A 14,938-nucleotide genomic window follows, 5' to 3' on the forward strand; every position below is an offset into this window, starting at 1 on the left:
ATTTTCAAAACATACTAAAATTTACTTAGCACTGGGAAAATTTAAATGAATGTTCCTACATTAAAAAATTAAATACCAGCAAGAAAGCATTACATACTATGTATTTATGAAATTCACAGGGGAGGAAACAACATCGCACACACATGATGAGTCATGCTTTAGCCACATACAAAAAGTGGTAAGCTAACAGGAATTTTACTGCATTTAAACTTTTACTGTAAAAGTTGAAAGGTATACAGTGTTCTTCCAAAGTTAGGAGTTAGAAGTCACTATTCCTCCTGTGTACTCCAAAACAGTCAAAGATTGTCAGAGGTTGGTGAAGCACATTAAAAGTTGCAAGAGAAACAAACAATTAGAGTCATTTTCTCAGTCTCAATTACAACACACAGCAGCTGATCTTGCTAGCATAGCGTTTACTTATTCAGATGCACTCTTCTATCTAGAAGGTCTTGATATTTATAAATCTGTTAATATTCAGTAATTGTCAACTTTACTTAGCAATATGATTAGCGTTATTGCATTATTTTTAAATGGAGCTGCCTAGCCTTCAGCCAAGAGTGCAACAATATACACTACCATGAGAAAATTACAACAGACTCTGATGTAAAGCCAAGAATTTCTAAAATACAGCACACACTTGTTTTTTGGCCAAATATAAATCAAACAACTGGAATAACCCCAAATATGTACAAGAAAGCATTTTACTGGGCCATCTCCAGGTAGTCTGCTTTAGGATATCCTACCATATATTCACATCAAGTTCTACTGTGCTTCTAGCATGCAAATGATTTTTTGCCTCCAAAAGGTTAATGATTTAGCAAGAGAATCACGAGAACTAAATGTAGTTCAATGAACATAGCTGAGCTTTGAAAACTTTTTGCTATTCACTGGTCATAAGCCACACCACAAACCTTCTCATTTTGCTACATGCCATATTTGTCAAGCCTACAGTAATATCTCATTTCAGCATTTATAGTAACGACTGTAATTGAGTGCATTATTCACTGTTGTAGTCAATACTCTTTCTTAGGAAATAAAAAAGCCATTCATTTCTAAATGCAAACCTGATGAAATAACTTTAAATAGTTCAGTATGTCAATGAAGAATTCACTGTTCCTTTCATTGGTGTCATTGATTCTGCTTATTCCTTGAATGCTTCTATTCATTTGGAGACAGACACACACACACAGACCACTTCTGAGTTCATTCTTTTGTTGGAAATCTGAATCCTGAACTGATGATTAAAATGTCTCCACTCTCTACTAAACACTATGACAGAAGAATGTCACAGGGAAAGTTACAGCTACTAACTAGGAAACTACAGCATGAAGTACAACATGGGCACACAAATTTTAACAAAGCTATTTTTTGGACCAGGGAGGGAAAAAAGAAAGAAATTTCCATTGATCATAGCACTAATTAAACTCCACATTCACATATAAAACAAAGTCAGTCAACTGTTAAAATGGAAGTGTAAAAGTACTCTAGGATCCATGAGGTTCAAAACTAAATGCAAGACCAATCTTTTCCAATATGGCTCTTCCTACAAAAATGTTCCAACCCAAAGTCATTACAGAGCCATTAGTAAGGAAAAGGAGTCTGAAAGCCAAGGACAAAAACACAGTGTCCTAAAGAAGCACTGAACAGCATTAAAATATATTCAAAGATGAAAATCAACAAACTTGGTAGAGATCTTGAAAGGCTGCACCACTTCTCCACTTTCTCAAAGAGTATTTCCATTCTTTGCTATAAACAGCTGTTTGAAAAGCTTGAAATAAAACTAGTTTCATGTTATACACAACTCCCATTATTTTCCTCTGCTGGTTTGGATTTTTATTTGAGGATTTTTTTTGCAATACAGAGAATAAGGGATTGGAAGAAAAAGACTTAAAGGAGGGAGAAAAAAAAAAGAACAGGAAAGCTTAAAAACATTTATCAGATTGCTGATACTAAATTGGAAAAAGGAAAATAAATGCAATTGTAAATACGCTACAAGACATATGCAGAGTACTAGACACACTTATGCTGCTTTACGTTACTCCAGCAGTTCACTGTGCTAACACATCTTTTAAAAAGAATAATTCTGCTTGCATAGCTCTAAAACATCAGTTCTGTGAATTCTCACATCCTCCCAGCTTGACTTACCTACCTCGCGGAGAAGCTACAAGGATTAAACACTCAGACTGTGCTTTGAAGCGATAAGTAGTCAGTATTGCAACTCAGTATTTTGGCACCAGAGCACACTTACATTCCTCACGTCCACATCTCACCCGCACGCTCTAATAATCACCTTTCTTCCCTTTCCTGCTTTCTGCACGTTCTGGCTGCTGCAAGACCCCATGAGACCTCAAAGACCTTGTTTCCACAACTCCACCACAACATTTGCACAGATAAGACCGGGTACCCAAAGAGCAGCATTGAAGTGGCAGCTTTTGCAATCCGTTAACACTGATGAATGGCAGGCACAGACAACTGAGCTCATACAGCACAAGCTCTCTCAATAACACGGCATGGAAAATTCAAGCATGGTTAAGAATTCTGTCACACAAAACCCCAGTCATTCTTCCCAAGGCAAAAACTATCACCCAAACCTGGATTTTAAATGACCTACATGAAGCTGATCGCCTTCCAAATCAGAGGGAGAAAAACCAGATGTTATAGCTATGCTTGGGCATGATCCTGTAGCACATTCCTGCTTTATAGGAGGAGTAAGGCACTCAACAGAAATATGTACTTCAGCAAAATGGTGATCAACGTCTCATTTTCCTGGATGATGAGAATCTGAGAGATGAACCCCTTAAAACAGGCCCTTGAGAGGGGCAATGTAAAGCACCACACAAGTATATCATATGTCAAGGGTCCTCAAAAAACTTTTATGAACTTCAGTAAACACAAACACTTGACCCAACTTCAGAAGTGTGGCCTCAAAAGGAGTGCTTATTTTCCATCACTTCTCAAACACTTAAATGAAAAATGAGGTCATCCAAATACTCATACTAAGGAGAAAGTTGCCCATTTCTTCACCTGCTTTTAGAAGAGCTCCTTAATCTCAAGGCAATTGTTCTGTAAGCAGAGATAACCCAATTTTATTTTGGACAGAAAGTTTTAAATTCTCAAGGGATTAACAAGTAAAAATAAAAGAGTAACACCTGCTCTGTCTTCAGGGAATAACCGGCAATGATATGCCTGCTTCTTCAGTAACAGGTTACTAAATTACTTCTACATGAAAAATGCTTCATGCTTGATCACAAGTCTGGTTCATACTACACACTGCCATAGACTTGTACCATTTTATGGAGGACAAGACCTTGTAGCAGTAGTCGTTCTCTACTAACCTGCATTCCCGAGCCAGGCACAATGTAAGCATAAACCAAATGTGCTCTGTCTTCTCAGCAACACCTAGTGCAAGGTGGAGCCAATAAAGCACACAGAGACTAGAAGGTATGTCATTTGTGTTATGAACTTCAGATGGAGCTCTGTGAATCCATAAAAATAAAGAACACCTTTACAAGGGGGTGAAAAACAGAGGAAAGCAGTGAAAGCAATCTCCTCTTTATATTAAGGATCTTTCCCTTAGCATATCCCAACCCTTCTCCCAGAAAGGGAGATTAGCAGAGCCTCTCCTACCACTTTCTGAACTTCCTCTGAACTGCCCTTTCATTTTGTCCTCTGTCCAACAAATGTACCTAGAGGTCCTGCCTGCACCTGTACAAATCCTTCCCTAGGAAGACCAGCAATAAATAATCATGAGGTTTACAGGATCTCAGCACATAGCTGTATAGGAGATAGCCCCAACATAAAAATAGCAAGCAGTCCCACAGTACCAGCTCCAAATCATGCTTGGTTGTCAAGAGAGCCTTTAACATAGATTATAATGTTGACTCTAACTTGGGCTAGATCCTTTTAGCTACCAGTTGCCAAAGGTTTATTTGGAGATGTTCTGTTTCTACCTTAGTAGGGGCTCAATTTTGCTATCAATGAAGACTGACGATAAGAATTCTAGTGCAGGGAAGTCCCATGTCTGCAGCTTACATATTAAGACAGAACAAAAACTCAGCTCAGGTTAAACTGCTTTCACTTCAATGAATGGGTCTGCTGTTTGCCTCATCTACATGTAAAAATCATTAATATTTAATAATTATTTTTAATAATTATTTTATAGTTATATTGTCAGAAGCACTTAGTATTTTTCAAAGAAATCTAGATGCTAGCTGGTCTAATTTAGGTTTTAAGGACAGCAGTAAAGTCTTACTTCTGTGAAACAAAGTGCATGCTACAGCACAGCCTCTCATTCTTTAAACAAAAAGAATAAAATGGTGAGCTTAAAAAAATAAAGAGAGGGGTTTTGTCACACTGTGGAAAAATGTTAAAACAAGACAATTATCCAATTCACTGCAGACAGATTTAAGAACAGCACTCCAGACCCACTGCTCTAATTTACTATATATATTATTATGAACTGCTAATTTCTGCACCCCACCCCAATATAGCATCAAGAGTTAATAAATAACTAGCAGTCAAAACAGTGGAAATCTTATTACGACAGTTTAGTGTACCAAGAAAGTTGCACCTGAACAAGATAAAAATCAACCTAATTCCCAGACTAGGTATGATGATCACCAGTTTAATTAAAAAAAAAAAAAAAGTTAAACTACTTTAAAAGCCAGCTATGGCTATCTGCTTCCCAAAGTATATACTAGCTTGACTCTCCATTATTATGATAATAGGTTATGCAGGGAACGATTATAAAAGGCACAGAAGCCAATGTTGATATTTTAAAATTGTACGGCCTTATATAACTTGGCTGCTTTAACTATGGTTTTATGCAAATTCAAACATTTACTTCCTTTTATTTTCAGTGAAGTACACTATTACCCCCCAAAAATGGTCTGTATTGCTCCTACAAAGTAAAATATGCCACCACAAGATTCAATTCATTTTGGACGCAGTCAAACTGGAGTTTTAGTTAAGCCCAAATTAAACAGCTGCAACTCTGGCTCTTCATCAGATTAAGATCTGATAGGGAAATAATAATATAAGATTATACACGAGCCATATATTTACCACTGACTTTTAGAAAGAAAAACAAAACACTCACAAAAACCCAACCCAACAAATAACCAAAAAACCTCACCAAAACTAACCCAAATCTAAAGGACTGGTGTTCAAGACAGCTGCCAATTTATTTTGATTAAAAATTCAATATAGGTAGGGGTTAAACTTAAGTAAGAGCAATCTTCTGCCTAGTGAAGGAACTAAATCCTCTCTTTGCCGCGTTCACTTCAGTTTACTTGTATTGAAAGATGTAGGTTTTAACATCAAAACAACAATAGAGAAGACATATTTGCTACTACACGCTACAGCAACTTTGAAAAAAATTACTATAAAGAGATATAGTGAAAAAAAAGAAAGTGACAATTATCCTATATTTTGTTGCTGGATGTAGCACGGTAAGATCATTACTTCCTGCAGTTTGAAGGAAGGTGTGCCTGCACAGGTACCTTCCACTGTGACTAGCAGGTATGGGATACAATAGGCAAAGAACTGCAGCCTTCCCTTTACCATGGATTTATGGCTAAAGAGGCACCAGGCAAGCCAGGGGGAGGAGCAGGAGGCTGTTTCATTCTTTTCAATTATTGGAATATATGCAAAACTGCTCTGTTCTTCCAGGTGGCTGGTGTTATTAATGCCACAACCACAAAAGATGAAAGTGTAAAACAATGTTTTATGATCCCTGCTAAAAACTGACAAATAAAGTGTAAATACAAATGACAGCTGCCTCAAAGAAAAGGGAAAGAAACCTTGTGGTTTGGGGTTTACACCAGCAGGGAGCAGTGGTCAACAAAAACAGGAAGATGCTCTTCACTTCCCAAGGTATCTACTGTTAGTAAATAAAGGATTCTCAAAATGGTTACAACACCAGGTTTAAAAAGAGTCTGATATATTTCTTACATGGATCTACTACAAAGGTCTGAATACTACGTTAAGAATTCCTGAGGATATGTTAAAGGCTTACTCTGGCTATACCACTTCTGCTGTGAAATCTATTCATCAGTGTAAGGTAGAAGTTCCCGTAGTTAATAATTGAGTTGATTTACAAGCACAAATACAAAGAAAGAAAATTCATTCAAAATCTTCAATCTCTTATTCAAAAAAAAAGGACAAAAATATTCTTAATCATTTTAACATAGCAGAATTTCATTGTTTCATAGAGACTGGAGAAGACTGTAGATTTGGGGGTGGGGGAGAAAGGGAAATTAACAACTAGCAAAGCAAATAAAATGAGCATAATATATTACAGAAATGCCTATTATTCACTTACTTTAGACTATAATTTTGCATCATGCTTAAGAATCCATATGTGTCATATTCTATTAAATTAACAATGATCTTGTTTATATGAGAATTCACTAACACACCTATCTAGTTTTGACACTAAGGCTCTGACAAGATTGCCAAATTTTTTGTGCTGGTAAGAGCATTTTCTTAAGTGACATTCTACTGTATATAACAGCTCACATGGAGGAAAAAGGATCACTCACCACATTGTAATAGCTTTTGTTAATTGCAGACGTATCAAAGCCTTTAGGTGGACTCTTCAATGTACCTGATTTGGGGGAGACCGGTTTTTCTGAAATATAAGATATTTGTGTGTCAATGGGGTGCAATTTCATAGCTCAACACTAGAGGTCAAACAAACTGCTTTAAAATATTTATCATGAGATACAGTCAAAATAGTGCTTCACTGAGAAACGTACACACATTTGCTTGAAATTATCGACAAATAATCAAAATGGTTTATATGTTGACAATGAATTAAACTCTAGCCTCAATGAAGGCAAGTATAAAAACACCCATTCTTTTCCCTGGAACCAGAAAGTCAGTTAATAAAATTAGCTTTTCCAAAATTATTTAAAAAGAACCCAGACCATTATCACAGACTGCAATTAAAAAAACAAACCCAAAACCCACCATACAACAGGCATTTCCAAACACTACACGCACTTTTAAACAAAAGTATTACTAAGTTTTAATGTCAATTTAATGAACTTGGTAAAAGCAAGTGACCAATCAAAGGCTGAAAATACCAGAGGTGGGACATAACACTCAACGTGGCTGAAATAGTGATCAAAACACTATACAAGTAGCGGAGTGACTTACCAGATGCCTATCCCAGAAAAATCACCTTTTAAAACAACTTATCTGTTTCTGTTAATGAAGTAAAAAATAAAAATGCTTATGCAATTGAGAATAGAGTCCATCATAACAACAAATGCAATCCTTCCTACAATGCCATAGTCAGTCTACCCCTCAGTAATACATACTGTCACTGGAAGGACAACATAAGCCTGCAAGATCAAAACAACAGTCCTGAGAGTTACCTGCATGCTGACTCCCAGAATGGAGAGGCACAGAAAACACACTCCTGAAGCCTCCCTTCCCACCTCTACCACCCCCTTTAAGTCAATCACAGAGGAACAAAGATGAGGGGAGAGACAATCACAAGCATCATGCTGCATGCTGGAGAATCAGCAAGTATGATTTACAGCATCTCTTTCTGACCTCTCACACTTGACTTTGCATACCACTGAGAATGCTTGTGAGACTGTATTTATCAGGACATTATGGTGTTGGTTTGGGTTTTTTTATATAAGCAGGGTTGTCTAACATGCAAATTTCAAATAAACATTTGAGGAATTTGTATCCACACAAGAAAATGGCAGACAGTAAAAAAAACAAACCCAAAACACCCTCCCCCCAAAACCCCAAACAAATTAAAAAAAAAAACCAAAAACCACCCACAACCAAAAAAACCCCCAAACCACCCACATCATCAAAACATACCTACTTAAAGTTTTATCTTTATTTTAAAAAAAGTTCCTGTTTCAAATACATTTTAATAAAGATAGATGAATAATTTAACTCTAGTTCACCTGATACCTCAGGCCACTATGAATAAATTATGCAAGTCTCAAGTACAGACCTGCTTGTCCAGGAGAAGCCTAGTCAGCCCAGCTAAGGGCTGGCTACAGGAAATTCCCATAGACAGTAAAGCTGACCAGAGAAAACACCACCATAAGCGGACGAGAGCCTGTGTGGTACTAGCCTCTGCTGGACTCTATCTTGGCTAATTTAGTGCTTCTTCAGGCTACCCAGTTGCAGCCTCACAGATGCTGCAGGCTCAGGTGAGCTGACTACAGATGCAGAGCACTCTTTCATCTCCAGTGCCAGGAGCAGCGGGCAGGCCAGCCGGACCCAAGGCTTTAGCCAGCAGCCCATAAGGAGCAGCTCAGACCCCAAAAGCACGCATGCAGTATCTTCAAGGGGATTTTCTCTGTATTGCACTGGAACTCTCCTGAAAGAAGCTATTCTAAAAATAAAACACGGTCTTAAAACTGCCAAACACAGGCAAAACATTTCTCCTTACCATGTTCAGAGATGACAGCAAAATCCTTTCAGTTAATATCACCCACCCACACCCCCAAGTCAGCTATAAGCTGACAGACAGCACAAAACCTGTTAGCCCCAGCAGTTACTCAGCTGGGAAAACTGATGCCCTCAGCCACCAGCCCTGCAGTACATACGTGCTCTGCTGTACAGCCAAGTAATTCCAAGTGACAGGGCTCCTCCCGTCCCCTTAAAACAAAACCATAAACCCAAGCAGATTTGTCATTAAACACTCAATGTGAAAGAAGCACCTAAAGTCATGCTGTATGTACAGCTACTCATATATTTACATAGAATGCTATTCATGAGACAATTGCAACTTGTTTCTTCGTACTGAACGATGAAAATGATGTAGTTTAGGCAAACTTGGTAATTAGCTTTCATTCTCTGTGGAAGCTCTTGACTTACATATTTCACACAATTTATAGCAACTTTCAGGTTCACTAAATACCTAAAGGTTTATTAATCATGTCCCAAAAAGCATGAAAGGAAAAAACAGAGTTATTTAAGGAAAAAGGTAAATAACTTGTCACTCAATTTTATCACAATACAGATGTCTGACCCTTGTTCATCTGGAGAAAGTTGGCTGGTCATAAAAATCTGGCTCTTCTACCAGCTACTTTGTTATCCCAAAGGGTGTAAAAAAAATACATCTCTTCCCCTACTTACTTCTTCTCCTAAGCTGAAATATGTAGTCATTTATATTACCAGCTGTTCAGCTGATTCAGTTATCTATCAGAGAGACACCATCACATTCAGACTTAAAAACAGGACACAAAAAAGAATCACACATTGAAATAATTTTGCCTGAACAGCCATAATCAACATTCAGCTTTTAAAATGCAAAGGCCATTTCTATTGCAGAAACACAGAATTAGACTCAGCAAATCAGTCCAGCTGTCTGTCATGTTTGGTATACTGCCTCCAAGCACTGCCTTGCTTCATAAGGAGGAATAAGAAACTGTCTTGTTGCAATTAGCTTATTGCACAATGCATTACACAGAAGAAAATCCTGATCTTGCACATACAAAATCACTTTCTTAGCATAAACAAAGATGTGTTATCTACTATCATAGAATCATAGAATGGTTTGGGTTGGAAGGGACATCAAAGATCATCTAGTTCCAACCCCCCTGCCATGGGCAGGGACACCCTCCACTAGACCACGTTGCCCAAAGCCCCATCCAACCTGGCCTTGAACACTTCCAGGGAGGGGGCATCCACAGCTTCTCTGGGCAACCTGTGCCAGTACCTCACCACCCTCACAGTACAGAATTTCTTTCTAACATCTAATCTAAATTGACCCTCCTTCAGCTTAAACCCATTACCCCTTGTCCTGTCACTACACTCCCTGATAAACAGTCCCTCTCCAGCTTTCCTGTAGGCCCCTTCAGGTACTGGTAAGCCACAATTAGATCTCCCTGGAGCCTTCTCTTCTCCAGGCTGAACAACCCCAACTCTCTCAGCCTGTCCTCATAGGAGAGGTGCTCCAGCCCTCTGATCAGCTTCATGGCCCTCCTCTGGACTCTCTCCAACAGCTCCATGTCTCTCCTGTACTGGGGCCCCCAGAGCTGGATGCAGTACTCCAGGTGGGGTCTCACAAGAGCGGAGTAGAGGGGCAGGATCACCTCCCTCGACCTGCTGGTCACACCTCTTTTGATGCAGCCCAGGACACGGTTGGCTTTCTGGGCTGCAAGCGCACACTGCTGGCTCATGTTGAGCTTCTCATCAATCAATACCCCCAAGTCCTTCTCCTCGGGGCTGCTCTCAATCCATTCTCCACCCAGCCTACAGTCGTGCTTGGGATTGCACCGACCCATGTGCAGGACCTTGCACTTGGCCTTGTTGAACTTCATGCGGTTCGCACTGTCCCACCTCTCCAGCCTGCCAAGGTCCCTCTGGATGGCATCCCTTCCCTCCAGCATGTCGACCACACCACACAGCTCTCATGAGAGAACATTATCTTTCATGAGAGAACACTACAGTACTTTTGCAAACATATAGTATAATTCATTGAGTATTTCAAGCAGATGTCACCCTCGCTCAGCATACTGGGAACATATAAAGGTCTTACAGGTCCACAGATCTATAGAGTCCATAGGTTTTGGAAAATATTAGCAAAACCACAGCACCTCGCCCACTCTAGCATATAAGCTCTGTTTATCAAAGCACTGGAAGAGAGCGACCTGAGCCAGACACCAAGTTTTTCCATGTGGAAAATTCTTCCCTTCTCCCTACTTTTCCCCCCAGTCCCGATGTAAGTCTGTTACGTTAATGCTGAAAACACAATAAAACCATGCACAGTATATGATCAAATCCAAAGCAAACAAGTATCTGCTCAAGTACTGGAAGAGACCATACCCAGCTGATGACTGAAACCAAGAGGTAAGTTACCACTATCAGTTTATTTCCTGATCAAAGCATTACATTCAACTGCACCCAGCTACACTTGATAATGAAGTGTCTTGTGGCTAGTGATTGATCAGACAGAATTCACTTAACAGATCATCTTTGGGTGGAGAGGGAGGTTGGCACAGGTTTCTTAACACTATTCTTCCAGCAAATAATTATTCTCATCAGAACCAAAACAACTTAGAGCAGCTGCTTCTGTAACCTTTCCCTAAGGAGTACGTAAGATGTCACTAACCATCATAAAATGAAGTTATCTTATCCTTTACAAACATCTACCTAAGTGACTGTAAAAGGACAATTTACCCAATTGTTCCCAATCCTTTGTTTCATTCCATTTTCATTAATATGCAAGTATTTCTTTTACTCACCTTCAAATTACTTGTCATTCTCACATTCCCTCCTATCTCTTGTCTGTCATGTTTCCAGTTAACGTCATATTCATTTTCATGCAACAGGCTACTTCATGCTACTCCACAAAGCACTCCTCCATGACATACTTTACTAAAGCATTTCAGCTGTACTGCTGCAAGATCACCACCATGTTTCTATTACTAGGCTACGGTGTGTGTAATCTAGATGCAAAGATCTGATGCGTACTACTTCATCCTACAGTACAGGAGAAAAGATGTGCCAGTTGGGAGACCAAAAGCTATGTGGTCCCTATTAGTGAAGTGCTACAAGCAAGCTCTGTCTCTCAAAACTAACGGGTTCAAGCCCAACACCAGGAACGTAGATCTAAACTTGTTCCCAGTTCTCAAGCTGGTTCAGGCATCGCTGTAACTCCACTCTGCAACAACGGCACTACCGACACTTCTTCCCTAGTAATACTCACTTGTCCCAAACTGTATTCTATTTATGACTGTAGAGTAATACTTGACAGGAGAACAAAAGACCCCTCCAAGTGCACATGGCTGGGGAGAACAAAACTAGCTTTCTTGGTGGTTTTTGGGTTTGGGGGGGGTCCACCAAAGCTAAAAGTGTACCTGTCCTTCCCTCATGCACCACAGGATGGGAATAGGAGATACTCTACTCTTCCACTATACACTGGCCTTTTCCCGCACTGTGATTTTTTTATTTTTTTTTAAATGTCTAACCAGAAGAACTGTTAACACTGTAATTTGCACTGGGCCTGATACTAACAGAACTGTCAAGAAAGCAGAACACAAGAGAGGCTGGGACAGTAATGACATGTTAATTTCTGTGAAGAATTAGAATAAAGTTTGTGACATATCAAATATCATTTTTCAAAGCTATATTCCCTTCTACATAATCTCATACCATTTAAATGGATTACACTTTGATAAAACCCAGCAAATGACTATATGATTTTTTATAAAGTATCTGATTAACATTTGACAGTAGCCAAGCAAGCGCATCCCATTCTGGCTAACCCCTCTTCTCTTCACCACAAGGGAACTCTCAGAACTAAGTCTCCAAATCTCCCTGTTGTGCGAGACAGAAGCAAGCAGCAGTGTAAGAGACAAGGCTCCACCTACACCTTCACCTCTCCCTGCTCTGTTTAATATAATTAAAAAAAACAACTTAATAAGGCCACATTGTCAAGCATCTAACAAGTTTACACAGTATAAATCTCTTACTCTCTGTCACGTGAAAAGAAACTACTCCACTTTTTTTCTTCCTTTTATTTATAAGTTTGATCATAAATACTACAATTTCAAAGAAACCCAGTGGGGGGAGAATAAACAACACACATGCAAAAGCAAAATAAAAACCATCTCCTGTCTCAACCAAATTTACTTCCCCCAAATTTACAGTCGTCATCCAGCCTAGGAAAACTAAATGTGGTGCTTTGCTCAATAATTTCAGTATCTTTCCTACAACCATTCGTAGCTCGTCTCATACATGTATCAGCATTCCGTGCTAATGCTAATCATTCTGGTATAGCTAAGCAAACAAGTTACGTATATTGCACAAGCAGAGATTGTAATATAGTTGATTTTGCTTTCTTAAAAGATTTTAGAAGAAACATGGGTAAAGGTAGTTCCCATTACTAAGTAGCACATCAAATTTGAGCGTTCGTTTCCTTCATGGCAACTCTTTCATACAGCCAGTATTCTGAATTCCCTCTCAGGAAAGAGAGCTACTGCTACATTATAATCTCAGATTATCTCATTTTTTCAGATTCTCCTTCAGGCTCTTTCTTCTTTTCCTTGATATCTAACGTCAGAGCAACTGTACATGCTAGGATTACAAACATACAGTTATCTGACATTAGAGAATATTTTAATTTAGAAAATCTATTTATCTAAAATTTAATGTCTATGAATTTTGTGAGAATTAAAACAAAAACACGCATGCATAAAGAACAGCTTTCCTTTGTTCTGTTACCTAGTTTGCTGAAGTCAGGTTACAGCAGACTGAAGGGATTTATTTAATCAAACCCACCATTTCTCAGGAGCTCTCCAAATAACCATCAAAAATAACAACACTGGGTTGCATGTACAGAATTTCTAACTAGTTGAAGTATTTTCAGCCACATTTGAGATAAGAAGGGTTGAGTCATATTGTCAATGTCAGAACATTTTAGAGAGTATTGTGAAAACCAATTAAATGTCCAGGATGAACATTTTGTTCATAAAGAGACTTTAACCAAGAGCAAGTATTTCAATAATCCTATTCTGATCTTTTTTTAAATCCATTCATTGTAACGCTGATGGAAAACACATTTTGAATTTGAGCTTGCAAGACAGCAAGTTCTATTAACTCATTTTAAAATACATCAGAGAAAAAAAAAAAGCACTTGTGTTTTAACCTCATGCTTAAAGTATTAAGGCACTTAAATTTCTGAATTAGGAACATCTTAAAGTGAGGCATATATAGGTCCCAGGAAGTCAAGAAAAATGGACTGTGAAAGACTATCAACTCAAGAAGTGTCAACCAGTCTAATGAAGACTAGCAAAAAAGAACAGAAGCACAGGAGAGCAACAGAGACTGTCAAACCATACACAGAACCCAGATGAAACTTCTGAACACCCACCAGAGCTGTCCGTATAACTGCAGAGCTTTGTGTTAAATGGCACTACATTCCTGTTGCAACAAGGACAGTGGAACAAAAGAAATCCAACCTCAGGATGCAGTGGTGATGCACTTTGATATAGAAGGGAGGAGAATTATAGAAAAGCCCTCTCTCTAGCACCTTCAACAACATCCACAAAGCAGAAATCAGTTGAGAATAAAAACATTCATAACAAATTTCATGGAAACAACCAAGAAAAGAAAAAAGGAAAAAAAAAAAAGAGCAACAAAATGAGAATAATGAACTTCAAGTAAGAAGAATTCAGTAAACTTAAAAATACAGGTAAAAAAAGGATTCTCACTAGTGACAATGTAAGAGGAAAAGGCTCACAAGAATGACAAAATTCCTTTAAAAGTTAGGGGCATCTTAAATGAAGAACAGGAGAAGTAGATGCAAATTGACAGGATTAAATATCACAAATACTACGGTGACCTCAAACACACAAAAAGAAGCAAAAGTAACTAGAAAATGTCAAGTCACCAGTTGAAATACAACTAACATGGACATAAGGGTAGCGGCAACAAAACATTCGATAGCATGCATACATCAAGGGGGAAAGCTGATCTGCAACTCAATAGGGAAGAAGAGTTAACAGACATCAAGAAGCTCTTAATATGTCATGCTTCCTTCTACCACCCCCATCCTCATTATAAAAAGGTCAACTTCAGACAATTCAAACACATACCTACAAAGGCATAAAAGCAGGTTAAAACTAGTGTTTTGATAAATTAAACAGTACCTGCTGTGCTGATTTGGCAGTAAGACTAAACTAGCTATATCCATGTTTGAAACCACAGAGGACAAGTGAAGTTCCATAAAGTACTGGAAAAGGCCAAACATAGTAATTGTCTTTAAAAAGGAAGAGGAAAATAGAGAAAGCTAGAGAGCTATGGGTCAGTCTTTTTAACTTTGTAATAGTCAGTAAATGCACAGAAAACAAAGCAATGAACTCAACTTCCTGAGAAAGAAAAAAGCACGGGCATATATTCCCTTCCATAGGAGGAACTGAGCATATGAGAGAGTTCTTCAAGAATGTAAGAA

The 14,938-nt window shown here is 38.5% G+C and overlaps 1 protein-coding gene across 6 annotated transcripts in view; it reads right to left on the reverse strand.

Moving 5' to 3' along the window:
• ARHGEF7 (Rho guanine nucleotide exchange factor 7) overlaps nt 1–14,938 on the reverse strand; it is a 129,255-nt gene that overhangs the window by 53,487 nt on the left and 60,830 nt on the right. For all 6 annotated transcript variants that reach the window (XM_075740003.1, XM_075740040.1, XM_075740012.1 and 3 more), the window contains one exon: nt 6,543–6,631. In XM_075740003.1, the coding sequence (XP_075596118.1) occupies nt 6,543–6,631 (89 nt within the window). The remainder of the gene's footprint in view (nt 1–6,542; nt 6,632–14,938) is intronic.

Source organism: Balearica regulorum, chromosome 1, assembly GCF_011004875.1.
Source record: "Balearica regulorum gibbericeps isolate bBalReg1 chromosome 1, bBalReg1.pri, whole genome shotgun sequence".
NCBI classification, from domain to species: Eukaryota; Metazoa; Chordata; class Aves; order Gruiformes; family Gruidae; genus Balearica; species Balearica regulorum.